Source organism: Seriola lalandi, unplaced genomic scaffold (genome assembly GCF_002814215.2).
Source record: "Seriola lalandi dorsalis isolate HSWRI2012SDOR001 ecotype SW California unplaced genomic scaffold, Sedor1 jcf7180002054692, whole genome shotgun sequence".
NCBI classification, from domain to species: domain Eukaryota; kingdom Metazoa; phylum Chordata; class Actinopteri; order Carangiformes; family Carangidae; genus Seriola; species Seriola lalandi.
In genome coordinates this window covers 3275074-3302427 of record NW_019525245.1, presented here as the reverse complement: position 1 = coordinate 3302427, position 27354 = coordinate 3275074, and the positions used below count along the sequence as shown (strand labels likewise).

The 27354-nt window shown below is 41.0% G+C and overlaps 3 protein-coding genes across 8 annotated transcripts in view; 2 read left to right on the top strand and 1 right to left on the bottom strand.

The window, feature by feature from the left end:
- LOC111667765 (calmodulin-binding transcription activator 1-like) overlaps window positions 1-5144 on the top strand; it is a 51204-nt gene extending 46060 nt beyond the window's left edge. For all 3 annotated transcript variants that reach the window (XM_023423550.2, XM_087178586.1, XM_087178585.1), the window contains one exon: window positions 493-5144. In XM_023423550.2, coding sequence (XP_023279318.1) covers window positions 493-525 — 33 coding nt within the window. In that variant the 3' untranslated portion in view covers window positions 526-5144. The remainder of the gene's footprint in view (window positions 1-492) is intronic.
- Window positions 5145-6251: 1107 nt separating this feature from the next.
- LOC111667790 (homeodomain-interacting protein kinase 1-like) lies at window positions 6252-22606 on the top strand. Of its 4 annotated transcripts, none has more exons than XM_023423610.2 (18): window positions 6252-6618; window positions 8366-9099; window positions 10250-10441; window positions 10527-10708; window positions 10823-10946; window positions 11155-11274; window positions 11494-11580; window positions 11743-11927; window positions 12016-12166; window positions 13826-14012; window positions 14408-14526; window positions 16297-16431; window positions 17477-17634; window positions 17920-17991; window positions 18257-18427; window positions 18774-18988; window positions 19088-19197; window positions 20691-22606. In XM_023423610.2, exons 2-18 carry the CDS (start codon window positions 8368-8370, stop codon window positions 21159-21161), a joined length of 3411 nt encoding a protein of 1136 aa, XP_023279378.1. In that variant the 5' UTR covers window positions 6252-6618; window positions 8366-8367; the 3' UTR covers window positions 21162-22606. The 4 variants fall into 4 exon arrangements, with proteins under 4 accessions (XP_023279378.1, XP_023279377.1, XP_023279381.1 ...); XM_023423609.2 differs by having other exon boundaries at window positions 17474-17634; XM_023423613.2 differs by lacking the exon at window positions 16297-16431.
- A 1122-nt stretch (window positions 22607-23728) lies between these two features.
- On the bottom strand, window positions 23729-25423 carry LOC111667867 (tripartite motif-containing protein 59-like). The gene is made up of 3 exons (XM_023423721.2): window positions 25268-25423; window positions 24704-25100; window positions 23729-24589 (listed from the first exon to the last, which is right to left on the bottom strand). Exons 2-3 carry the CDS (start codon window positions 25024-25026, stop codon window positions 24499-24501), a joined length of 414 nt encoding a protein of 137 aa, XP_023279489.1. The 5' UTR covers window positions 25027-25100; window positions 25268-25423; the 3' UTR covers window positions 23729-24498.
- Window positions 25424-27354: the final 1931 nt, after the last annotated feature.

Genomic DNA, 27354 nt, shown 5'->3' with positions numbered 1-27354 from the left:
CTCTCTCTCCCTCTCTCCTGGTGGCTGATGCCTGTTTGCATGTCAGCGGAGGGAGGGGGAGAGGAGGTCCTGGATTATCATCCTTCCCTCTCGCTCTCTCTCTCTCTTCTTCCCTCCCTATCTCCCTGTCTCTCCCTCTGTCTCTCTCCGACGACTGCTGAATGATGTCAGTAGTTGTGCATGACTGACAGATAGATAGATGAGCGATTCTTGCATATGGTCTTCCTGGGGGCATGTTCTGACTGACATCATTAGGGGACGTTAAATGTCTTGCTTGGCCTGCCAGTCTCTTTTATTTGTGCCTTGATGGGTGGGGGAGGATAACACAGGATTGTGTGTGAGTGTGTGAATGTGTGCGTGTGCGGGGCAGGAATTGCAGGAGGTTTGTTGAGTATGGCCTTTGGATACAAAAATTGGGGAAACAAACACTTGAAACTGTACACTTACACACACAGAAGCACACACTCTAATGTGTGTTTGGTTTCTCCTCAGGGCCAGAGAGCAGAGAAAGGCCAGGGGTCCTGAGAGTCCATCGTCAGGCCCCGCACACAGCCCCCTCAGCCTGTGAGCAATCTATACAACTTCCCTGCCCTCCATCTTGTCCTTTTTCTTTCTCCTCTCCTCCATCCTTCCCGAACTCTCTCCCTTTCAATCCTCTTAACCCCATTTCTCCTCCCCTCTTCTTTCCTTCTCTTCCCCTTCACTCTCACCCTCTCTCCCCTCTTCTCTCAAGAGGGAAAAAAACTCTTCCCAGACAGACTGAGGACAGGATAGGTGTCCATCATGGCAGCTCAGACAGACAGACTGCTGGGTAGAGCCCAGGGACCTGGCTCTGCCCACAGCACTGATCCTCCTCCACAGTTTCACTGGGAGGCCATCACATTAACCTCATGGCATTCTTTGCACTCTTCATGGGTATGTTTCTTTGCAAGAAAAAGTCAACGAGTCAAACAAGAGAACACGAGGAAGCATCTGACAACGACATCTTGCCGTTCATGGCAGCGACTGGATGCGCTGAAAGGCACTGGTGATGAACAGCTTGCTCAAGAGGCTACTTTGACATGCAGAAAATACACAAAACCTGTTGCGTTTTGTATCCAAACAGTGATCCATGAAAGAATAAGAAAACATAAACCAAAAAACTCACTTCTATGTTGCATTTGCATGCAAGGTTTTTTCGCTTATTCCTTCTCTCCATCATCCTGAAGAGCTGTAGTGGCAAATCATTCTGCTGATTCAGTATATCACAATATCACCAACCACTCTGACTCACAGGCTTACAAACCTATTAATCAGTCACCCGATCCAAAGGGGAGGAACTGCACTTGAATGTAAGAGGGGCATTGTTAGATAAAGGGTTGGGGTCAGAATAACGATGTCTTAATTTGTTACATGGACTTTGTATGGAGTCGTTCTCAGAGGCAGCACTTTGCTCGCCTGACGTGGTGTGTCCGTGTTTGTTCAATTCAATGCATGTGTTTGAGCTACAAGCTCCTGCATGCTTGCCAAACTGCTTTAGTGTTGTTTCTTTTGTATTTCTATGTGTAGTTGTGTCTCACTTACGTCCTCATCAACTTATCCTTGCCCTGTGTAATGTGAACTGTGTAAGGACAAATGACTTATTTTGGGTGCTTTTTTTTACTTTATTTATTTAAGGGTCTAATTATTAATTTAATTGGCTCAAGAGTGGTTTAGCTTGAGACTGGTTTTCTCCCCTTGTGTGGTAAAATATGACATGTTCCAATGGTTAAATGTCTCTGTTAGTTTGTTCTTTGCGTGAACCTCTAAATCCTAACTGTGGTTTTGAGGAGAGAGTCACATACCATTGCCTTGACTTCTTCTTGACTCTGAGAGGTCTCTATGCTTGCTCTGTACAGGACATGGGTCCTATACCTGCCCCTATACAGGGCATTGGTCCCCATATTAGCCCATACGGGCAATCAAATCCATATTTTGGACTATTGCATATTCCTGTATATAAACTGACGAGGTAAGGGATATGAGGACCCTGAAACTTTTTCATAAGAGGACTGTATTTAAGATTATAAATTATTTTACTCCCATAATGAGAACTTAAGACAGAGACTTGGGTACACAGGATGGCTGTATTGCTTGTATATAATGTAGATATTACAAACGGAGTAATGTGCATGAGATTTAAGACAAAGAAACAGCAAAAAGAACACGTTAGTGGCTATGGACTGTGAGAGGATTTTAACTGCTTCACTTTAAGAGTATCCAGTATAAGTGTTACTGAAAAGAACATTTTGTTAAAGCATGCAACTGAAAAATCTAATGTTAGAATTATAAGTGGGAAAACAAAGTTAGCTGAAACAATGATCTTTCAGACAAAACATTTACACTTTGTGCTTTTGTTTCTTGGCTAGCAAAAATTAAACCCTTTTTGCCAGTAGTGCCAATTATTATGAATGCTATTTTGCCTAACAATATGTTATGTTGGGGAAACCAACACCCAAAAGATATCAGTAAGACCCACAGAGGCAACACACACACACAACAACAACAACAACAACAACAACAACAACAAACAGTAGAAGAGATCTAGTACTAGCTCAACCGTAGACCTCCTACAAGTTCTGAAGTTTGTCTGAGGCAGACTTACGTATAGATGATGATGGTGATGGTGATGATGCAAGTGTGAAGATGATACTAATGGTGATGAAGATGATGATCGTTTTAATGTGAATGCAATGACTGATGACCCAAAAAAGGGAAGAGGGCGCTACATTCTTTACAATGTGGTTGTGCTTCAGCAAAACACTAGCTTTTATTAAGACCATTAATCACACCTACAGCGGATCCAGCCTGGCCTCCAGTCAAAGCTTTCCATCCTCAAACAGAATGTCTCCTCCCCACTTTTTACATATCATTTGATTAATTTTTCTTTTCTCCTCATTGTCACTGCCATTACTCTACGACATGTACTTTGGACTTCTGGAAAGCTCTGTTTAGAAAGTGCCTGCTCAATAACAGAAAAGTGCAAGCTAATATCAGGAAATATCTATTGTATGTCCTCCAAAAGGTTGCCAGTCACCTGTTTATTTTCCTAAATTGTGTGTTAAAAATGAACTTGACAGTGTTAAACTTGATCCGAGTCTAAGTTAGAAGCTCTAATTTGTCAGTGGTATGAATGAATGCTCATGGCCTGACTGATGCTATGTGTTGCTTTATGAGAAAAACCGATAATTACAGTATCACTTTATTCCCCACTTATGTGTGCATTTTGCAGTATTAGAAGGAGAAATCCATAGAATTCAGCCTCTGTGTATGAAAGGCACTGTCACAAGTCTATTTAATGTCCCGGTGTCGCTGTTGGGAGGAAGATGTGTCTTCTTGCATGGACTCACTTTGTCTGTCTTTCCTCAAAAAATGTCCTTGCAGCATTTAAGTGAAAGCATAACCCAGCAGTTTTCCAGAACAAAATAACTGTCATACACACTTTCTTTCTTTGTCTTTCTCTTTCACTTACTCTCTCACAAGCGAGCAGACACACACACACACACACACACACACACACACACACACACACACACACACACACACACACACACACACACACACACATACATACACTCACACACACACACACACGAACACATACAGTCAAACACAAATGTACACATTCACACACACTAAAAAAGCCACACTCTTTCTCTCTGTGCTTATGTCTTTGGGAACAATTAAATCTCTCCCTTAGATTTTACTCAGGGTTGAAGAACAGGGAGATGGTATGTGGAGTGTAATGATTGCTGACACAGAGTTGTACCACTGGTGAGTGTGTACATTTGTGTATGCATATGTATGCGTACAAACTTGTGTATATTAGGGATACTCCAGTTGTTCATTCACTATTTAGTATCCACAAATTTTCAGATCATGCTCTTGATTGACAAACTCCAACTGATATACCAGTCCCATTTTGAAGCAGCGAATGTGATCTGTTTGCTTCGTCCTAGCTGTATCTTGCATCACTTTTTCTACAAGAAAAAAAAAATCCCAATCCCTTATTTTATAGGATTTTGCTTGGATATAAACTAAATTCAAATCAAGTTATAAGTGATGTTTCTATTTATACACTTGCTCTTGTCTTAAACGCACAAGATTCTTAATACAAATAATTCTTAAATAATGCAAAAATAAGTAATGGCCACATATCAGCTCAAGTTTCTTAATTTAAAAAAGAAGTTGTAAGAGATAGTAAATTGAAAGATTTACAATTGGAAGATCTCTACTATGTGTGTTTCACATGTCTTCTGAATCTTCATCACACTGAGAGACAGCCATGGTTCGGACAGCGCTGTCAGGAGCATTCATGCTACGGTATCACTTGGACCTTCTCTTAAACTGACCCTCCTCTCACATCAGCACAACTAAAGAACACTGCTTTGATTACACACACACACACATATACACACACCAACTCCAAAATGCTTGCGCCTATTAACAGATACAGAATACACACATACACACACACACACACACACACACACACACACACAAAACTTAACACACAGATTGCAGAAAATCCATCAATATGTTCATGTTTTGGAGAGGATGGTGACTGTAAAAAGAGTATGTAGTGTTAAAAAAAAAAGTTAAAAAATAAAAAATAAAGAAATATTGCCATAGTAGACAGCTGGTAAACATGCGCAGAGATGGCCTCTGTTCTCATAAGTCCGCCTAGAAATGAATGGTATAACCTTTCAGGCCTTGTTTTGAGAGGGCGTGGCCAAACACCACATTGCATGCTAGAATGGTAGATCCTTATAGATAATCTATGGCTAGACCTCTCCTCTCCTTGCCTTCCTCTTCTTTCGCCCCGTCTTCCCTCTATCTCTCTCATTTCCTGCTGTATTCCCACCTTGCCTGCTGTTGTGTTCTCCATGCCTATCTCAGTCTTTCATTCCTCTTTTTTTGTAGCCTAGTTTTTACCTTTTTTTGTTTTACAAATGTGCATGCACAAGCATCACTAAATTGTTGATGTTTTTAAAAGAATATTTTGTTGCTGAGGCCATGCAAAGTGTTTTGAATATTGCCCTTATATGTGGAAAATGTCTTCTGAATGCTTTACATAATTTCTGCTGTAAAATGAAATCAGAATAAAAAGAAAATTTGCACTTTAACTTAGTTTGTCTGATATTCATTCCATCCATGTTTTTTAAAAAATAAAGTTGTCATATGTCTTCTTTTACTTGTCATCAGCTACAGGCTTTCTGGTGAGCTGCACACTCTGTAGGCAGCAGGGCAAAATCTGTAATATGGTATTCCCCAACAATTGTTAGAACAGAGGAGCCTATGGACATTAGTTTCCTGTGAAGGTACGGGGTAAGGATGAATAGTTGAATAGTCATGGTGAACCTGGATGAGGTGCTACAAAGTGAAGAGAAACCTTGGTGAGGGTTCTGCATGATTGATTGTTAGTTTGTACTTGACTGAATTCTAACTGAACGGTTCATATAGTCACATTTTTGCAAACAAAATATTTTAATCAGTTTGTGGACAGTGATTTGGAGGCATGAGTAAATTAAGAGGACACCATCTAACTACAGTATTTGCTCAGGCCATTCAGTCTATGCAAACATGACTGTATTTGTACTGTTTGAACACATTTGTGCCTGTGAGTTTGAAGATAACAGGATAGGTCTATGATATATTTTGGTAATATAAAGGTCCATAATGTCAGCCAAGTTTGAACTATACCTTATCTGTTATAAGAAGTTAATTTTACAAACAAAAATGTCAACAACAGTATTGAAAAATAATGAATTTGTCCATTAACCCCAAGTTTGCCTATGACTTCATGAGTTCACTTATATAAATGTATTCATAAATATAGCTTTAATTTAAAAAAAAAAAAAAAAAAAAAGAAAAGAAAAGTTAATTATGTTGTCATGGAGTTTAAGATATGAAAAACACTGGAACAAACACAGGGTTTAGAGTCAGGCCAGATTTCTGGAACATGTATCAGGCCTGCCAGAAAATTACTGGTATACTCTACTTACGTCACGGCAATTTCTTTTTACCGTAAAACGTTGTTTACTTTTTCCTTTAGGTCTAAAACGATCTCAAATGTACCTCGACCCGTTTTTTGAACACGGAGGCATCTCGTAAGAGCAGTGAATTACATTTTATGTCAGCAAAATCTTATGTTTCAAAATCTTGTTGAAAATAGCGATCATGTCAGTGTGCATCGGCTGCCAAATCCATGATAGTTACGGTAGAAAGCGGAAATGCCATAAGATTCGCAGCTGATGAAGGACGTGGTTTGTTCCGGTGAAAAGTGGATTTCGCTGCCTCAAGACAGACGGTTTTAGACTATAACTTATTATGTTTTAATCGACAAATGTACATATTTTAGCAGTAGATAATTTAATGTCGTAAGACAATGAGACCTTTGTGTTTTACCTTTGAGAACTGGCCTCTGTAACGCCTTCACCCGCTGCCTAGCTCTCCATCGACGGAAGAAACAATGCAGGCCTAGCTAACAGCTAACAGTTGCTAGCGGAAGCTAATCGGATAACGCTGGTCCAGCAGACTGCAGTGGGATTTAAACCTTGGACGAAGCCGCTTTTCGACGCTTTAATAGCATCAAATCCGGTATGTTATTACTGGTTCGGTATTTTGTGTTGCTTTTCACGCGGCCCATGTTATTTAACCTATTTTTTTGTGAGAATAGCCGCTACTAATCATTTAAAGGCATATTTTCAAAAAGTTGAAGCCGTTAGCTTGTTAGCCTTAGCGAGTTAAGTAACGTTACCTTGTTGATTTGGTCCTAAAAGTCTGTCTGTGTCAGTGGAGTACAGATGTCTGTGGTTAGCAGAATGACAGTGTATGATTTGATATCCTGGTCATACATGTTAATAGTGGCACCACAGCTTAATTTCCACCGTGGTCCAAAGCAGTTGCCACTCTGACAGCGTACAGTACACTGAACTTAGATTCACTTTGTTTATATCGTAACTAAAAGCTGTAACTCAAGGGTTTCGTTTGAAACAGACCTACCAGATACTGGCCCACCCGACGTTTAAGATCCCACCTTAACATTGCAGAGAGAGAGACACTGCTTGAGGCGTCCTAGCAGTAGTTTAATTTAGAATTTAGAGTTATAGCATACACGTTTATTTGTTTAAGTTTTTAGTTTTGTATTATTTACTTTGAAATATAATATATGTACTGTAAATTAGAAAAAATACACCCCGTTTCCAGACAAACAACTTCCACACCATTCAAGCAGAGAAAGAAGAGGGGTTAGCCAAAACACAGGCCTTTGTAAGAGAGAAGGCCCCTTGAAAATATACTGAGAGATTGTGAAAATGCATAAGTCACATGGATATCAATGTCAGCTGTGTGCCATCACCCTATCTCCTTGCTGATGCATTATTGATAGAAACATACCATCTTACTTGGTCTACTAATTCTAGTTTTTTATTTCCATCTGGGTTAGAGCTGATACAGTTTGTATAAAATTAATTGGCACATATTTTGATAATGGATTTGTGAGTGAACTGATGTTAGTAGATATAACCTTGAAATTTTTTTTTTTTTTATAAACAAAGCAAGTCTTGACTAATTGAGAACATAACCAGCAGGTTACTGGATAATTAAAATAATTGTTAGTAGTTGTTAGTTGTGGAGCAAGTCCACAGTGTATGTACCAGCATACACTCATCCTCCCTACATTTCCAGCAAATTGCAGGATCTTTTAAACAGATTATATATTGTTTTACGTTTTTGTCAGTGTTAAAGTTATTGGATGTCATTAAAATCATGTATTAGTTGCACCTAGCTAAAACTGCAATCTGCAGATCAAAAGTCAATAAATCATACTAGGTATGATATGCAACAAAAAAAACATATTGTAATTATTTGCGATTGTGATATGCCATTGTGATTTCAGTCGGAATGGTCATTTTTTCCATTTAATTTTCACAGAAAAAAAGTGAAAATGATGATGTGATTTTTGTTGTACTAAAGAAACATGTTCCCTTACGTCTGGAAAATATATTTTAGTCCAGGTAGCATCACAACGCTTATGGTGCCAAGAATGCACAACAATTTGACACGTTTTGCTTTTGTCAAAAAAGTTGCAGCACTTGCGATTTTTTTGCAGCTCCTGCAATTTGGATATTTCAGTTGGCCATATTGCAATTTCGATTGTATTTTGATTAATTGTGCAGCCCTAAATCATACCTTCATGAAGGTTATACATTTTCAGTTAAGTTTTCTATGATCGATTTAATCTGCTGATTATTTCTGATCAATCATTCACCCTATGAAATGTCAAGATAATGTGAACTGTGATCTTTGTGGTTCATCTTTCTAATTCTGGTCAATCTCTTTTCAGCTATGAGCTCTCAGCTGCAGGTCTTCTCTCCCCCCTCGATCTCCTCCAGTGCCTTTTGCCGCGTTAAGAAGCTGAAGGTGGAGAGCAACGTTTGGGATGTGTCCACCACTGAAGCTTACAGCTCCATAGCAGGCCAGTCAGCATACACCTTCACACCTGCAATGGCTGTGCCACCTTTCGCACCATCCCTGGTCTTCCCTCCTGCGGCTCCTGGCTCCAGGGGTCAAGTGGTGGTGCGTGCAGCAGATAGCACCGGCAGTCTTCCCCGTGGTTCCAGTCGGCGAGTCACTGAGCAGGCGACGTCCTCCTCTTATGCTCATGCTGAGACGTCCTCTGAAACCAGGGGGCACAGACATGGGCAGAAAAGAAAGATAGAGGAGGCCAGTGAAGGCAGTGGGAGTGGATGTGGCAGTGTCCAAATATTAGAGGAGCTCTCAGCTCCTGCAGCAACATACTCCACCCGTACAGGTGGTGGTGGAGGAGGGGGCACTGGCCAGTCTATACCCCACTCAGCTCCAACCACCAAGAGCAGTAGCTCCAATGGTGAAGGAGATTATCAGCTAGTGCAGCATGAGATCCTCTGCTCAGTGTCCTGTAGTTATGAAGTGCTGGAGTTCCTGGGAAGAGGCACATTTGGACAAGTGGCCAAGTGCTGGAAGAGGGGCACCAATGAAATTGTGGCCATCAAGATCCTGAAGAACCATCCGTCGTATGCTCGTCAGGGCCAAATTGAGGTAACTAGATATCATTTTGTTGATAGAATATTTGTGACTCCAGGGGTCAAGTACTTTGATAATGTGAAATAGTTGCATATAGTTATTAACTTATGATACTAAAATGTCCTAATATACGTAGCTATCTGATATACCTGACAGTCACTAAATGACAAAGATGTATTTTACTTGAGTTAATATCTAAGAATCTTATGTTAAGTTTTTTTTTTTCCCATTACATCTAAACCAGTTTATCAATGTTGCAGTTTCCTGTGTCATAGTTTGTGTTGGAAATGATCAGTTACACTATAAAAGCAGGATTCTATAGTGTGGTGTTTACATGGGTTCATCCTTGTTCGCAGATGCCTCACAGCTGTGTTGTTGCTTAGGGCCATTAACTGAAATGCACCTGATAGGAGTTGCTTGGTACTAATGACGTTCAGGCTATATTCACACTATTACATTGTAGTTTTAAAATGAATGGCATCCACTACACCACCACTGCCCCTAAAACGGAGACTTTTTGAAACACCGCTGACCCAGTTTTAGTCTGAAAATTCTAGGGTTGCATTGTAGTCTGGACAAGCAGAAACGAAGACCTTTGGAAACAATGGTGCAGACACCTGCCTCACCTCCTGTTGGGTCTTATCAGTCATAACTACCAGTGATGAATGCAACGTGGATACCAAATTACAAGCGTTAATGACGTGTTTGTTAGTTGTGGAGCAAGTCCACAGTGTATGTACCAGCATACACTGATCCTCCCTACATTTCCAGCAAATTGCAGGATCTTTTAAACTGATTATATATTTCCTAGCAGTGGGTGTGGGGTTAAATTCTAAAAAATGAATGAAAAATGCTACAACTGCCTTTGCTGTTCTTCATTTCTAGCATTATCTGCAACTACCAAACTATCTGCTTCCTGTTTACACCGTCATGTGTATGTCCAGTGTACAGGACTGGTCATGTGATGTGCGTTTTCAGGTGTGTTAGCACGGACAGAGATAATTTCTGATAAAGAGCTAAAACAGTCGGAGCCTCAGCTATATTAATAATTTCAGAGCAAATAGGCAAAATTAAACTTGAAACCACTGTAACAGGCCCACACATAATAGCATTATAATGCATTTCATTATACTTGCATTAAGAGTTGTTCCTTTCTCTTTCATAGGTGGGCATCCTGAACCGGCTGAGTGCAGAGAATGCAGATGAGTACAACTTTGTGCGTTCATATGAATGCTTCCAACACAAGGGTCACACCTGCCTGGTGTTTGAGATGCTCGAGCAGAACCTGTATGACTTTCTCAAGCACAGCAAGTTCAGCCCACTCCCCCTACGGCACATTAGACCCATTTTACAGCAGGTTGGGAAACAGAGATTCATATTTTTTCATTTATTTTTCATTCATAGTGTTAGATCTACATTAATATGTGTGTTTGTACCTTTAGGTGGCTACAGCGCTAATGAAGTTGAAGAGCCTGGGTCTGATTCATGCAGACCTGAAGCCTGAGAACATCATGCTGGTCGACCCTCTTAGACAGCCCTACAGGGTGAAGGTCATTGACTTCGGCTCAGCAAGTCATGTGTCCAAGGCTGTTTGCTCAACCTACTTACAGTCTCGATACTACAGGTACGTGGCAAGAAATCCAGCTTTGTTATTAATTAGCCATGTTTTTATGATACAACTTGTTGCTCAGCTGCCTTTCTGTGGTACTAGTCCTCTAATCCTGTGTTTGCTGTCTAGGGCTCCAGAGATAATATTGGGTTTGCCATTCTGTGAGGCCATTGACATGTGGTCTTTAGGCTGTGTGATAGCTGAGCTGTTTCTGGGTTGGCCTCTCTACCCTGGAGCCTCTGAGTACGACCAGGTCAGTATTAATGTTTGTGTTTTCCAGGCCTTGTCAGTGTATGAGGAAAATGCTCAAATGGGAAAGGCTAATCTATGAGACAGAGTTAAGGCTGCAAGTTCTTACATTGGTAACAGGTCATAGAAGTACTGTAGGTGCTTTGTCCAAACTCACATTAAGTGTTGTAGAAGAACAAGCGTGGCAACAAACTGTTTTGTGTTTTTTGCAGATACGTTACATTTCCCAGACTCAAGGCCTACCAGCAGAGTATCTTCTTAGCGCCGGCACTAAAACCAGCCGCTTCTTCAATCGCGGCCCTGACTCCAGCTACCCACTCTGGAGGCTAAAGGTGAATAAAACCACACATAAAATCATGCTGAAAACATAAGCAGGCTTTAAAAAATGTGTTGGGGGTATCTGAAAACAGCTAAATATATCAAAACGTAAAGAAGCCTTGATGCTCCTTCTGATTAGGATTTTTTTTATTGGAGTTGTACATCATTTGAATAATTTTTGGACAAATAATTTTTGCCTTGAAAGATAAATAGACATTATTTTCTTTTTCCAGACCCCAGCAGAGCATGAGATGGAAATGGGCATCAAGTCCAAGGAGGCCAGGAAGTATATCTTCAACTGTCTGGATGATATGATGCAGGTAGATGTGATTTTTCACATTACATTTAATATGGTGCACTATAGTTTTAGAACTGGATTTCACACTGTTTATGCGTACTCAAAAGCACAAAGGAGGAAATCACACCACCTATACATGATATTGTTTGTTTGACCGATCTGCTGGTTATTTTGTGAATTCCAGGTCAACCTGTCGTCTCATTTGGAAGGGACTGACATGTTAGCTGAGAAGGCTGATAGACGAGAGTTTATAGACCTCTTGAAGAGGATGCTCCGTCTGGATGCTGACAAAAGGATCACACCTACAAAAACTCTGGGTCACCCCTTTGTCACAATGAGCCACCTCATGGATTATCCTCACAGCTCCCAGTAAGTTTGTGTACTAAGATGTAGATATGCTCATTTAGGTGAGTGTTAACTGAAATGTAATGAAACGTTGTCACTCAATACTCTCCAGTGTGAAGTCGTGCTTCCAGAACATGGAGATCTGCAAGCGCCGAAGCTCCTATGACAGTGGAAAATCCTTGTACTCCACCAATGCCGTCCCCAGCGCTGCAGCGGGCAACCTCACTGTTACCTTCAGTAGCCAACTCAACCAGCATAACCAGGTATGACCCATGACTTCACCATAAATTCTTACATATGTTTAGGGACCTGTAAGACTGTAAGGGTCCGCTGAGGCCCGAGTGACACGACGTTTGTCATCGATGTGTGCGCGGATGTCGGTGTACCCTTCAATATGTTGTGAAGTCCACATGGCCACTGCGTTATAAGTGCACCAACTGCGCATGCATTGGAAAACTGAAATGGATGCTGAATTTGAAGAGAAACTGTGTGGAGAGGTCTGTCGCTACCTGTATCTGTATAATTCAACTTAAAACAATAATTCGCAATAATTTGTGGAGGGAATTTACCTAGACTTTGGGAAAAGGAGAAAGTGTGTGTCAGCAGGAAATATTTAAGTGACAGCTTTGTGAAGGCAAGGAAGAGGCGGTGCAGAAGGCAGGAATATTTCTGTTCCCCCTATTGTTTCCCTTGTTTCCACACAGACTCCCTACTTTCCAGTAGAGTTAATGTGAATCAAATTTGAAGTTATGCCTGTTATGTTAGGGTTAACTTTGAGTAAACTTCCTGTTATTGTAGATGTTTTTTGTTTAGATTTTGTGGACTAAAAGATCCCCCATGAAAATATACAATATAAAGAGTCACTATGTAGATAATTAAAGAACAAGATAATGACAATGTCCTATTTATAAGTCGATAAAGGCAAGTAAACTTTAAACTGTCTGTCTCCCAAAAACAGTCAAGAATAAATCCAAAGGTCAAAAATAGGAGTATCATCTCATTTGACTTCTATATTTTGGTCAAATGAGGTGAGTCTTGCTACACTATATGATTATATATTATTGTACAAGATTACTTGATTATATAACATTACTATTTAGAATAATCCTCGTTAGAGTATTTGAAAAATGAATTTAACCTTTATGTTAGGTCTAGGAGCTATAGAAATACATGCATCACATGCAGCCATCAGAACAAGTGAAGTACTCCCCTTATAATTCCCCATAAGTCACTACTGGTATTTGGGGGGCTCTGAGGATGATATGCTTCCCGTCGATGGCGCCAAGACACAGCGGGAAGTTCCAGATTCTCCAGAAATCCTGTGCAATTTCCCACCACTGTGTCAGGGACAGGGAGGGGATGAATTGCGGTTGCAGAGTGTCCCAAAGGACCTGGCACACCTCTGGAATGATCTTTGAGACAGTGCAGCTGGCTAGTCTGTAACTTGCAGCTACACTTACCTGAAAACAACCAGCAGCTAAATAGCATAAAGTCACTGCTAACCTTTTTGCCACAGTGACTGGAGCTTGGTGTGTTGTCTGATGTTGGATACGTTCACCGATGCTGTGGGCCAGAAAATGAAATAGGCAGCCGAAAATACTCATGAGACTTCTCATCCATTGAATGCATTTCCTGTACCGACATGCTGAACTCCCATTTTTGGTCTTGTTAATGAGCGGCCGCACACACCACTTTGTTGCTTTCTGCGCTTTTCTTTTATGTGATTGTGTTAATTTCAGCAGACAATGCAACTCTTCTTCTTGCACATCCTCCAAGTGGGCCCTAGGTAGACCAGAGAGTAGTATAATAAGAACTACACGTTTGTGATGTCCGCAGCTGTTCATATGCACGTCCGCAAGGGATTATAATTGAGGCCTAAGTCCTCCAGTATTAATCAGTGATGTTTTTAATGTCTCTAACAGGTGCCTTCTGCGGGGGGAGCGGTGCCTTTGCTGAACTACCAGCCAGCTCTGTATCAGCAAGCGACCATCAACATTCCCGGGCTGGCTCAACAGAGCGTCCCGATTCCGACACGTCCTGCTGGGCTGTGTAGTCAGACAGAACCCTTCCAGCAGACTCTCATCGTCTGCCCACCCTCCACTATTCAAGGTAAGTGATATAGTAGCATGCAGACTGAGAACAACACAAGGGGCTTCAGTGGGGTCAAGTTTGAAGGTGAATCAAATATCAAGAAACCTCACAGTGGTTTATTTTGATTTCAGTATTGTGAAGGTGCTCATCAATGGATTATCCACTTTGATTTGTGTCAGGCTGTCTCTACCGGCACTTTGATAATTGGATTTTTTTTTATCTACCTTTTTGATTACTCCATCACTTGAATTGAAGACATGTCTTTACACATATTGAAAAATCAGAACCTGAATAAGGAGTTAATGTGCCATAGTAACCAACTTATGCATGTGAACATACTGTGACTGTGTTTTTCATCAGTATTCTCATATCATTTATTGACCATTGTTTTTTTGTGGGAATGTCATTTCCAGGGCTACAGCCATCCAGTAAGAGTTCCAGTTTCCCCGTGAGGATGGATAACTCTGTACCTATAGTACCTCAGAACCAATCTGCTCAGTCACTGCAGATCCAGCCAAGTATGCTCACACAGGTAAGAGTTTGTGAGGTGTGTATGTCAAATTTGTCTGTGAGCTGGCTTGTCCTTTCAAAAATGTTATATATGTTATATAAAGATTAATTATGTAATGATGTGTATTATTTACTGGTATGCACGAATGTACCACCAAATAAGAGACACAGCCCTGTGTATTTCTTTCCTGTCATTTTCATTTTGGGTGACCCATAGTATCACAGTAGAGATGGGGTCACCTTGGTGGCAAAATTAGTGTCACATGTAAGACCTTTGTAACCTTTTTGAGGATTAACCTGAGAATATTGCACCTTTTGTTTCCAGTAGAGCTGTGACCTAAGAGTTACAGGAACTTTACATAGTCCATAGCTGGTAAATTGCAGAAGTGATTACTACCAACAGCCTGTCTGGCTCATGTCCCCACATGAAGATGAATGAAGAAATTGAAGAATATCCTATTCGGACCGACACAGTGATGTGGTTCAAAACCGCATTGGCAGTCTGAATGGTTCAGCGTGTCAGCTGACCTAACTCTCAACCAGGACTCTTCAACCTCTAGCTGGGTTTAGTGAAGTTACATTTCTCTGGGATGGAAATGATACTGACGTTCAAATGTCATATAACCTACTCCCCAAAAAGAGAGAGAAAGAGAATAAAGAAAAAACTATGAAAAAGCTGTGAGAGGGATGGAGAAAAATCAACAAAGAGACAGCACAGGTTTGACTTCTAAGAAAGAGGGAGTGTGTATGGACGAAAGGAGAGAGACTGCAACTGAAATTTAATTGCTATTGGATCATATTTTAGTGTTATTCCGTGAAACTGTTTCAATGACAATCAAGGTGACAGCTGAACCATGTTGTATAGACCTGCATCATATTCACATCTCTGGTAGGAAGAGAGTGGAAGTTGCATATTGGAAAATGGTTTTTTGGATTAGGTTAGTCTATTTACAGCATTATACAATTTTCATTTTACACTATTTACCTTGTGTAACTATTACACCTTGTGTAACTATTTACACCTTGTGTAACTTTATTTTCATTGACAGCAGTTTTCCTTAACAGTGATCGCAAGCACATGTTTTTGTCATCCATCCATCAGTATCTGAACTCAAGGTTGCTGTAAAAATCTGGCAACATCCATGAATGATATGTCATTAGCACCAAGCTGGGAGCAGTGGTGCCCAGTTTTGCTCATTCATGGTTAATTAGTCCATCCAAACAGTCTCCCTGTTGGGTTTCGCCTTTCTCCCCCTCTCCTCTCGCTGCCAGCACACCTGGAAAAAGTTTAATGGGGAAGAAGAGAGGATTATGTTCTTCAATAAAAAGTTTCCTTTCAGTGAGGATGTTGGTCATTTCAATGCATTTATATGAGTGAGTTTTGAAATAACAGAAGATGTGGCTTGAGTGACAGTCAACACTGTTTTTGTTGTTTGTGTTTCTGCTGATTGCATCCTGCCTCGGGTTTGCTTCCAAAACTGTTTGGACTGTCATTCTGGGCCAGGCCTCTCTTATTCCCAGTCTCCTGTCTGGGATGGAGGCCAGATGTATAGTGCGGGAGACTAATCTGGCGCAAAAAAAAGCTAGTTAATTGCTGTTCACTAAAATTAGGACTAATTGCTGCACCCTGCAGAGGTCAGGTGTCCAGATGGCCAGTGGTACGAGTGTGCATCTCTTGTGCAGCTGGTTTTATCCGCGCTGTCCCTTCGTCTAAATCAGATACAGCCTTGAAGGACATAACTTTTCATCCTACCCTAACACTGCCCTCCCCTATCCTCCCTCCCTCCTCCAGGGTTCCTGCACACCCCTGATGGTGGCCACCCTGCACCCACCCTCAGCAGGCTTAGCCCCCCAGTATTCTCTGCCCCTCGGGCTGGGCGCCGGGGTGGGTCGGCCCACCCTCCTGGAGCACACAGCCACAGTGCTGGTAAAGCAAAGATGACATCCCTGAAGAAAGACATGCACATGCACACTCCCTCTACCACTAACAATGCCATCTCTCTCCTGCCCCACTTTCCATTTTCTTTTCATTTGTTTGCATTTTTCCTCTCCCTCTCTGCCACATGTTGTATGGGGATAGTCTTTATTTTCCGTATCATATTTCTACATTCTCCCTCTTCTCATGTGGACTTGTCATGGTTGTCAGAATCATGGTTGGTCAATGGAAAATCAAACGGCTCTTTTTTGGTGTTTTTTGATCACCATTATCCTTCCTGGTGTTCATGATTTTAAATCCCCCGTTGTGACATTAGATCGGAATTGACTAAATTTACAATCTTTCCACTCCAGACGACACCCTCTCCCCGCACCATTCACACACTCTCTCATTCCCTCCCTCACAGTCTTTCCCCATAGGTGTGCTGAGGGCATGGAGCGCATGTGTTGCTGAGTTGGTCTGCGCTTTGCTTGCAGCTTCTCTTGTCCTGCCCATCCTTGATTTCAGCAGAGGAGGTTGCAGCTACAAAGCTCACTAAAATCCATACTCAACAGCCTGACTCTCTGACACACGTCTCTTGTTTCAGCCCCAGAACATGTGGCATGCCTTTTCCCAAGACAGCTTATCAGCAGACTGTTTGGCATCAGTGAACTAAACTAATCTCTCTCTTCAGTGTTTCTTCTTTAACAGGCACCATGGTTCTGTGTATACTTGTCTTTATATCTGATCTGACTGTTTACAGTGTCTCATCATCTGTGCTTTGCATGGTATCATCCTGTGGATTTGTTGCAGGGCTATGCTAAAATAAGGGAATGGCTTGGGAAAGGTTGCTCGCTTATCTAGCTTTGTGCTTTTGCCTGTAGAAGAGATTGCCCATTGTTTTGCCTCTTTGTCTTCAGTCTTTGGGTTTGTTTCTCAGCATGGCTCAGTTTGTCTGGCCCATTCCAGTAATCAAATAATTTATGTCGATTCATAAATAGCTAATCCTTGATATTACATGTTCTGAAGCATCAGTGTCTGTTGTTTTTCTCAGCAGGCCTGGCCTACTGGCACTCAACAAATCCTCATACCATCATCATGGCAGCAGGTCCCAGGCGTGGCCATCCACAGCTCTGCCCACCAGTCAAATGTCGCTGGATCTCCCCTGGAAACACTTCACTCAGATGCTAACGCACAGCAAGGACACAGTTGGAGGTCAGTCAACCATTGACTGTTGTAGTCCAGACCCACACAAACACAATGCTTGAAGTTCACTATTTTTCAGTCATTTTAGAGATTGTTATCAAATGCAGATTTAAATTAGTCATTTTTGCCAAGTCTCTTGGTTTTATAGTTGCTTACAGTATATCAGTATATCTTTGGTTAACGTGGCTACTCAACGTCACGAGTCCCATCAGAATAGTAGGCTTTCCTTTGTTCACCATTCATGTTATCATTATAACAGTGGTGTCTATCACTAACTTGTTTGATTTTGGACAGGAGCACAAACCAAGGCAGGACTCAGCAGGAGAGGAAGAAGGTGAAAGCCAGACGTGGAGAGAACAGAAACAGGTTGGTACAGCCCTGCAGATTTTTTCTCTGATATATAATGATAAATAATAATAATTAAAACAAATCATGAATTTGTACTGAAAATGCCTTTTTGGTTTCAAATTGTTAATTTTCTTGTAACATTATGTGTTTCTCCTCTGCAAATGTCACTCCACTAGATTTTAACAGAGTTTTCCACATTCCTTTGTCTTATGGTTTTTATGTGTCATCACGATGACCAAAAATCATACTTAAAATTCAGCATTTGCTTTTTTTCTCTGTCCAGGGGTTTATCTGCTGCATCGTTACTCAGCAGTAGTGGTGTGACCCCACCCATTTCCAGTGCCACATTGTCCCAGCCAATCATCATCTCCGACACACCCAGCCCAGCGGTCAGCATCATCACCATTCATAGCGACACCGACACAGAAGATGAGCGCAAGTTCCATCCCGCCAGGTGAGAAAAAGATAATCCGCTGCTCTAAACATATGTGTAATGTTTCTTTTCTGAGCATCCCTGACAGACATCTGGGATTTTCTGAGGCTCCCATTGTCACCTCATGTTCTCCATCTTAGCTGCAACAGGGCTAGTCAGATATTTCTAATTTAAAAACTATCCTGTGTCTTGGCACTATCCCGTACTACCATGACATATTTTCTGCAAGAGAACAGATGAAAGGCAGGGGTTGTTTGACTCCATTACCAGACCAGGGCTTTATTGATTTAGACAGCATTGCTTTGATATACCTATCTCATTTCCTTGCTATGACCTGTGAAATAACACTGTTCCTCTCTTCACACAGTGTTGGTCTGAGCCAGCGCACTAATGTTATCAGCTGTGTGACGGTGCACGACTCGGACTCCTCTACAGCCAGCCCCCTGACTCCTCTGCCCCGCACACTTAACCCCGCTAGCACCATGTCATCCCGCCAAGTCAAGTCTCTAGCAGTGGTGGCACCTTCAGTCAAAACCCAGGGCTCTGAGAGAGGAACAGCTTCACGTGGACGCCTAGAGACTGGTGAGGGTCGATCCTGTGCCTTTATTTGTGTGCGATCAGTAGTTTTTATTTTGGGTGAAAAAGCAGCATAATTTAATATGTACAACTTTTTATCCCCAGTGAACTACATGAAGCCTAAGAGATCCAGCCGACAGCCATGCAGTTCAGGGGAGAGCATTGAGCGTCATGGACTGGTGCCAAGCCAGTCACACCCCCTGAACCTCAGCCAGGTGAGATTGTGTTGGTGTTGGTTGTTTTGCCAAGTCGTGGCCATAATAAACTTTTATGTGCATTTCTGTTACACGTTTTGTAATAAGGTGTCACTGTGATAAATATACCAAGAGGTCTGCCCCCTGTCCCATTACGTGGCTGCTACGAAGATGAACATGAGTGAGAATATCGGCTATAAAAGTTTATGCAGTACACAAGCTGTTGTGTGCAACATGTGACAACAAATAGAGCTCCAACAAGGTTAAATATTCTTGTCCAAACTGCAGGTGGTCTGGTCAAAGAACTGCACTTTTTTATTGTGTTAGGGCGTACAGTCTGGAAGTTGTCACAGACACAGAGAAACAGCAGTCATAAGTTGCAAAAGACATTTGTTTTTACCCTTATACACACACACAAACATTTACAACAGGGATTCATAAAATCTGGTCAAGAAAGAGTGACTGTCACAGATATTTACTGTGGCAGAATATTGTACAGCAGAAAAATAAACTTTTTTATGTGTTATAAAGAGAGTCCAAAGTGCTATCTGCTGGACAAACAATGTAATGACAGATAAGAGTTTGTGAATGACCGGAACAAATTTCAGCGTTTATGTCCTGCCATTGATATGTGTCCATAGCAATATATCTGTGCAAAAACAATTCCTGCTTAAAATATTGGCACAAAACAGGGGCTCATGTTAAATGTCTACTTATGCAGTGGTTCCCAAAATGAGGGATGAGACCAAGTCAAGTGATTGAGAGGATAGCAAAGGGAAAAAAACAACACCTCTGCTGCATACAATAATCTTCAATCTTCGACTTTTCTTCCTCCTTCATTCTTGTTTTTTTTTCTAGTGTAGCGTTTTACCTCTTCAGTGATCCTATAAACTATAAACTAAAGGAATCTGAGGAGGAAACTGCTTTGATGTTTAACCACCCACAACTAGTATTTACAACATGGGATTATGTGCAGCGGGGATATAAAGAGTCACAAGACAAAAAGGTTGGCAACTAGTGTATTGATGTGTGAAAGCACAGGCTGCTTCGACTAGTTAAATGTATGTCAGTAACCTGCTGGTGGGATGAGTACAAATAAAACCCTTTGCAGTCAAACTTTGCTCAAACCTACAGAGCTTAATTTTAAGTCTAGTGGAACTCCCAAAGGTAACATTTATATTAGGCTCAGTTTTGTAACAAACATGTAGTCAAGGGTTTGAAAATTCCTGTCATTATAAACATCATATTGTTTCCGAGAAGAGCTGGAACACGTCGATACTGAATCTGTACTGTTCTGCTGGACTGTGTGGAATACGATGATTTCAATTACGCTAAAGCCACTTAAGGGAAAACCAGAGGGGAATGTGTTTCCTTGTCAAGTGTTGCAATTATTTTGTTTCCCACCTGTAGGTTACAACAAAGGTAGATTCTAAATGTTTATAGTCACCTCACCAAAACTATCTGTGATTTCCTGCCTTCTCATTGCTGCATGTATAATTGTTATTTCTCTTTAGGTTCAGCCGGTGGTTTCTTCATCTCAGGAGCGTTCGGGGGCGTCCAACAGTGACTCTTCTCTGCGTCGCCAACAGACGTTCCCTCCGGCCGTCTCAGCCTCTCACTACAACTTCCCCGAGGTCTCCGCCCTGACGTCAGCCTCAGCCCCCGGCCCCAGTCTGTACTCCTACCCAGCCTCCACCGCCCTCTCCTCAGCTTCTCAGGCCATGGAGCAGCTGCTGGGCCGTGGTCACAGCAGCCACGGTCACTCCCCCTCCGCCTATGCAGCAACATACACCTCATCCTCTTCCTCCAGGAGAGACTCGGCCAGTCGCAGGGATTCCGTCAGCAGTCTGCTGCACGGCCTCCCCGCAGCCTACCAGCATCAGTTCGCCACTGGTTCTCCATACGTTAGCGTGACGCCCCGGGCCGAGGCTTACAGTGCCTACCAGCTGAGCCCCAGGCGCCTCACACAGTACCCCTACCTATAGGGAGCCACACACACTTGGAACAGAGGAAAGAAAAAGTCTACTTCCCCACATACTATCACAAAGGGACATTTAAACTGTATTTCTAGTAGAATAACTGTTGGTCACTTATTTGTTGCTGCTTTTGTCCACAAGGCAGAATTTAACCTCCAACTGTGGACTGTTTTAGTGTTTTTGAAATGTTCTTTGGTATTATTTGATATTGTATCAGTTTATTTTCCCTTTTTTAAAAATATTGTTTATAGCTCATATTTTATCCCCATCTTATCCAGATGTACAATTAAGGCATTGTGGTTAATGTATTTTAAACCTGTTTATCTTGAGGTTTTGTGTGAAGAGAGATTATCCTCCTGTCACAAGCTGCGACGACACTTTAGGGGAGCTTTTTAGACGCCTGACTCACAGGGCTTGGGAAGCTGACAGAGCAAGTTACAAGTCACAAGCCTTGTTACAAAGTTTTCACACTAATCCAGCGAGGCCCTGTGTTTTTAGCTGATATAATAATGACTGTACCTTACCCATGTCTCTGTTTACTCACAAATATGTCTTTTACTATGTTTAAATTATGTTGTTGTCAGTGTGAGGTAGGAAGAGGAATGTCCATGAAGATGTCGAATAAGAGAAAGGTGTGGTGAAAACTGTGATGGATACATGTTAATTTAAGTGCACATGTGATAGTCTGTTAATGTGGTGACAGTGTTTAGGCAGGATTAATCATGTCCTTTATTTTTAAACTGCATCAACTGAGTGCTGAATGTATTTATGAAGTACAGAGGAGTGGGATCACCATCCTGAGGAATGACGTGAAAAGGTTTTGTTTAAATTGTTAAAATAAGAAGAAAAAAAAAAGATGAATTAACCTTCTTTTCCTTACTTTCTCTCCTTGAAATATGAAAAAGCCAGTTACACATGGACCGAAAAAATATTCTATATTATCTGTGAATCCTGAGTGTGTAGGACCTGCTCATTATGAAAATGGATTTATGGCCAGTTTTTATGTTTTGTTTAGTTTTTTTTTTTTGTCCCATTTTCCCCCCTTGACTTTGGAAATGCTCACTAGGAAGTTGTAACAAATGACCCACACTGCTGTACAATGACTGATGGGTATGAGAGTATGCAAACTAAATATGTTTTTCCACATGATAACTACAGTCACCATTCATCTTGTCTGAATTCAGACTCCAGCAGCTTCTCCTGCCACCGTCTTTAGTTAAAGGAGGTGAATCTTTGGATGGTTTCTGTGGGTTATGAAAACTTTTTTTTAAGTAATTCCTTCCCTGTTGTGTTTGCATCAGTTTTGTGTTGTAATGTCTGAAAATTTAACTGTATTTCATCTTAACATAGTATAGTTAAGAGGCTATTTGGTAGAACTAATTCAGGGAAAAAGGTTTCAGCTCAAATAATCCACTGTCACTGTTTTCAATAAAATAACCACGAATTCACAAAAAGTTCACCGTGAATTAATGATTTATTTCCTTGGTTCCTCTGAACTGAAGCTGCTGAGAAAGACTTACATCATTAGTGTTGGATGATCTTTGTTTTCCGCATAACTCTAACTTCAAACAAGCACCATTGTTATTTTGGAAGCGGCTGATGAGAACAGACTATAAAAGCAAGATAAGAGACTCCTTGGGCCTTTTGAAGGGGACCTAAACCAAAACCAGTATCACAGTGTGTGTTTGCATACAAAACATGTGGGAGAGATTGCTTTATGAGGCTTTTATTACCAAAGCAGTGTCAGTCACCCATATCAATAATAAATAGATATGTAAAAAAATGTCATGTATTTAAGATATTGGGAGAAAAACATTAATGCATTTATTAAATGTGAAAGACCTTAAATATTCCGGAGAATCAAACATTACACATGGAGAAACTCAAACATTTAAGAGGTGAAATGTGAAAAAATATGTGTTAAATTAGATAAATTCTCTTAATTGTAAAGCAGTTCATATTTATGGATCATATTTCTGTAAATCCAAAACTGTTAAAGTCGACACATACCGGCCTAAAGATTAAGTAACTGATGCAAAATTAGCAGACCACGACCACACACACACACACACACACACACACACACACACACACACACACACACACACACAACGTCCAAAATACATGTTATGTGTCAGATAAGTGATATTTTGTTGATATCAGTTTATGCATTAAATTTTAAAATTTTCATTATTAAAGTAATATAGTATTTTAGTTGGTCAAGGAAACTATTAAGGAATTATTCAGACCGTGCGTTTGCATGAAACTGAAATATTTCTGTTAAGTTTAAGTGACATTTACACATCACACCGTTAACACATACACTTCTAACATGACTGATATCGCTCTTACTTACACACCACAACGTTTTGTTAGTATTTTGGTAAATTTGAGTTAAATAAATTACTTGATTGATTGATTGATTGATATATCTGTGTTTGGCCTCCCTTATTGTTGCCAGCCCTGTGCCAGGTGGTAACATATTTTATGCAGCACATTTATCTATTTTAATACAAACTGTATCTACGTTTTTCTCTCAGGTTAAGTCAAATAAACACTGGACACTCATCAAGAAATACTTGTGTACATCTTTTATTAAAATGCTGCCCATATCTGGCTGCTACGACATTATTCTTCATGGTCCAAATAGTAACAATTTGTTCACAGATGATGTTTATTAACTGACTAAACATGGACATTAAACACTCAATAGTTATGATTTCATTTAAGTTATATAAATAAAGCATAGTTAATTCATAGTCATTTTGAGGATCTGAATCTGTCATGTTAATGACACTTGTTTTTTTTGTTTTTTTACAGTTGTACCAAAATGCATGTGGGGAAAAATGTAATATAGTTAACGAAACACTATACATATATAAATAATTTGAGAATAATTTACAATGTATTATGTAATATTTTACAAATCACAGTATCCCCTATTCCACTGAATGACATTTTTTACATCAGATCGAGTTCCTCACACTTCAGCTTTGTAAAAAACTAAGTTTAAAAATAGATTCTCTGATATTTCACAGTTAGAGTACAACAAACTACACAGCAGTATTTTACTACAAATTCACAGAGAACCTCCTGACTTAGAGGCAGTGCAAATTTTCTTTTCAAGTGCATCACAAAAACACAGTACTTTAAACACCTCACACAAAACCTGAAGCTGTCCCGGCCTTGGCTCCTCACAGGCCTCCTGAGACCTCTGCTCTGTTGCGTGCTGCTCTGCTCATGCAAAACACACTTAGTCCTGCGCTGCAGACTCGCTGCAGGTCCGTCAAGTTACACATGACGAGAAAGGGAGCTGTAAGTGAAACTTCTTCGGCTGTTTAAAGTGTCAGCAGCTCTCCATTGTTTGTCCTTGCAGCAGAAAACAGCTGAACATCTTTTTGAGTGTGAACTTGAAGCCAGACGGCGTTGAATCAGAGCTAACAAAAAAGAGGAGAGATTTGTTTAGATATTAGGCTTGAATAAGCTATCATTAATGCTGAAGTAACATTGCAGCCACTCACAAAGAAGCCTGAAGTAACACCTCTACTTACAGCTTTGGCTTGGTGAGCTGGGTCTGTGTGTCATTCAAATGCTCCACTGATTCATCGTTCCTCCGCGGGTGATCTTCTGCAATCTGGTCCCAGATCTCCGTGTTGACCCACAGGGACCCGGGCAGGGTGAGGCTGGCCCGTGTGCAAGTAATCCAGCGGCACAGAGGGCAGGAGACTGTGCGGATAACTCCCTGCAGCTTGGACAGTTGCTCCAGGCAGGGCGCACAGAAAGTGTGGTTGCAGTGGAGGACCCGTGGGACCCGCTCACCGCGGGAGTACTCGTAGCAGCACACAACACACTCGAGCTCTTCACTGGTGAACATGGTGACCTCAGTGCAGATGTAGAGGATGATGTGGAAGATGAGTGTGTATTCCTTCACCAGACCGAGAGACAAACCTGCAGCACACAGCATGACAAGCCATGTTAATAGAGGACACCGCATAAGATATTCAACACAGGAAAAAATGAAGTAACTAATAAAATAAAAGCTCTTAAATAATCAAAAGTACCATCATCACTATAATATAAAGACCGTCTACCAGCCATGTTAGAGGAATACTTACTTGCAGGATAGACCCAGGTTGCTGTTCTCACCGCTGTAGTTTCTGCTGGATTGAGTGAGTTTGTTGTGACGGTGCGCTTGGCTCACGCGCTCTTAAAGCAGTACCTGCAGACGTGACCGTTCTTGTCACGTGTGGATTCCAACATTTCCAAGGAAGCGCCCTCTTGAGATAAACAACAACGTTCTGTGGAATTCCGCTGAGCTGAGTGCAAACATGCATCTCACTTCCAAGTCTCGTTATCTTATCAAATGATGTGGGCAATATCATTGTGATTTGCCATTGAATGACATTTACATTTTGAAGGAATTGAAACATTGACCTTGTGAAATGTTTATGGGTATTGTAAAGTATGAATTGTCAGGGGGCTGTTCAAAGGAGGGTTTTCTAAAACGCCCTGCCAAGCAGGGTAATTTATTTGCATTTACTATGAAAACATACAATGTCACACAAGATTAACTGAAGCATGGAAATTTTGGGCATTTGCTGTATAATCACACAAACGCACTCCCATCATCCTCATCATCATCATCATCATCATCATCATCATCATCAGTTCGTCTTTTTTTTTTTTTTTCAAAGATGGTGCCAAGTAAAAGAAGAGCAATAGAAAGGCGAATCTTCTGCTTTCAGATCATATTTCTGTTAAAACATTAGATACACAGTAGAACCATCTTTACTAAATGCAATGCACAACAGTAAATTATCAGCAATTATGTGAGCCTGGGCCATGGCCTGTCTGTGTGTTTGTCTGAAACACTCTGCCCAGCAAACACTAGACGTTTCCATGACAGACAAGCCGAGGCATCTCTATAAATAAAGAGAACAAAAACACAAAGAAAAAGTTTTTTTTTTTTTTTAAAAAAGAAAAAAAAAGAAAATAATATACAGAAACAAAATGTTGGTTCTCTTCCATGTGTCTCATCATTTGGACCTATATAGGGTGGTGCTATACTGGTCAGCTAAGCCAATTTTAAAAAAGGTACTGGTCTCTAGTTAACTTCCTGTGCACTGGGTTCACTGCTCGGCTCATGGGTTGACTGGAGAGAACATCTGGACTCACATCGGACTCTGACCCTGTATCTGTCGCTCTTTCACAGTCTGACAGGCCAAGTTTGTGTTCTTATGCTGTTTTATCTACTTAAGAGACAATTGTCAACACCCCCGTTGACTGACAATTTGTATCACATTCCTGTATACTGATACTGTTGTATGCCGTCTTCAATTTGCCACTGATTGCTAATGAGCATATTGATATCATAATCAATATAATCATAAATCAGGTCAACATGGACTGCGAGGTCTTTCCAGTGATGTTCAATTTGTGTTAAGAATGCAGACACATTCGATTCTTTGAATCATTTTTACAATTGGTGAAGTGATCTTTCAATTATGTGGTAGTGAATTTTATTTTCTGGAGAGCAACACATTCCAAGGAAAACAAAACAACTTCCTCTTACATTTCCTCTTAGATCCAGATATACTACAACATACTTATTGCACAATAACTATGTCACCTGTGACAACGTCATATTAAAAGGTGAGAAACTGGTTCATAACTCCTCTACACTTTAATGAAAGCCATTTCCTCAAGGCTGTTTCGTGGAAATGTGTAAAACTCCAGCACCAAGACTTTAAAGACCTGTTCTCCTGTTCTCTTAAATTTGAATACATGCAGCACTGCACAGCATTAAGACACTCCCTGACCAGTCTGTAAGATCTGATGAAGGACCAGCAAAGACTGCAGGGGAAGAGATGGGCAGGGGGAGATCTACTTCAAGAATTATTTACTTAACTGTTAAAGAAGCAAGCTTTAATCAGTAAAGTTTGTGATTGTGTATTTTAATCCACCTCCGTAAAGCCCATTTCTGTTATTGTGACCAGCCCTCCAGCACGGTGCGATAAACTGCGACCTGTTTGCTTGTCCTCAGTTCTATATTTCCACAACCCATGAGCCAAGTTTGTTCCTACTGCTGACATAAACCTCTGAAGCACAGAGTGGATCGCAACCGTTTTATTAAGCCCCTCCAATCCCCCGGCCCTACTGCCACTCCCGTCCACTCCCCCACCTCCTCCTCCTCACCCCCCCC

Coding starts and splice junctions, on each gene's coding strand:
- LOC111667867 (XM_023423721.2), bottom strand. CDS start 25,026: ATGTTCACCAGTGAAGAGCTCGAGTGTGTTGTGTGCTGCTACGAGTAC. Junction 24,590..24,703: donor CAGCTCACCAAGCCAAAGCT/GTAAGTAGAGGT, acceptor CTTTTTTGTTAG/CTCTGATTCAACGCCGTCTG.
- LOC111667790 (XM_023423609.2), top strand. CDS start 8,368: ATGAGCTCTCAGCTGCAGGTCTTCTCTCCCCCCTCGATCTCCTCCAGT. Junction 9,100..10,249: donor CTCGTCAGGGCCAAATTGAG/GTAACTAGATAT, acceptor TCTCTTTCATAG/GTGGGCATCCTGAACCGGCT. Junction 18,428..18,773: donor CGCAAGTTCCATCCCGCCAG/GTGAGAAAAAGA, acceptor CTCTTCACACAG/TGTTGGTCTGAGCCAGCGCA.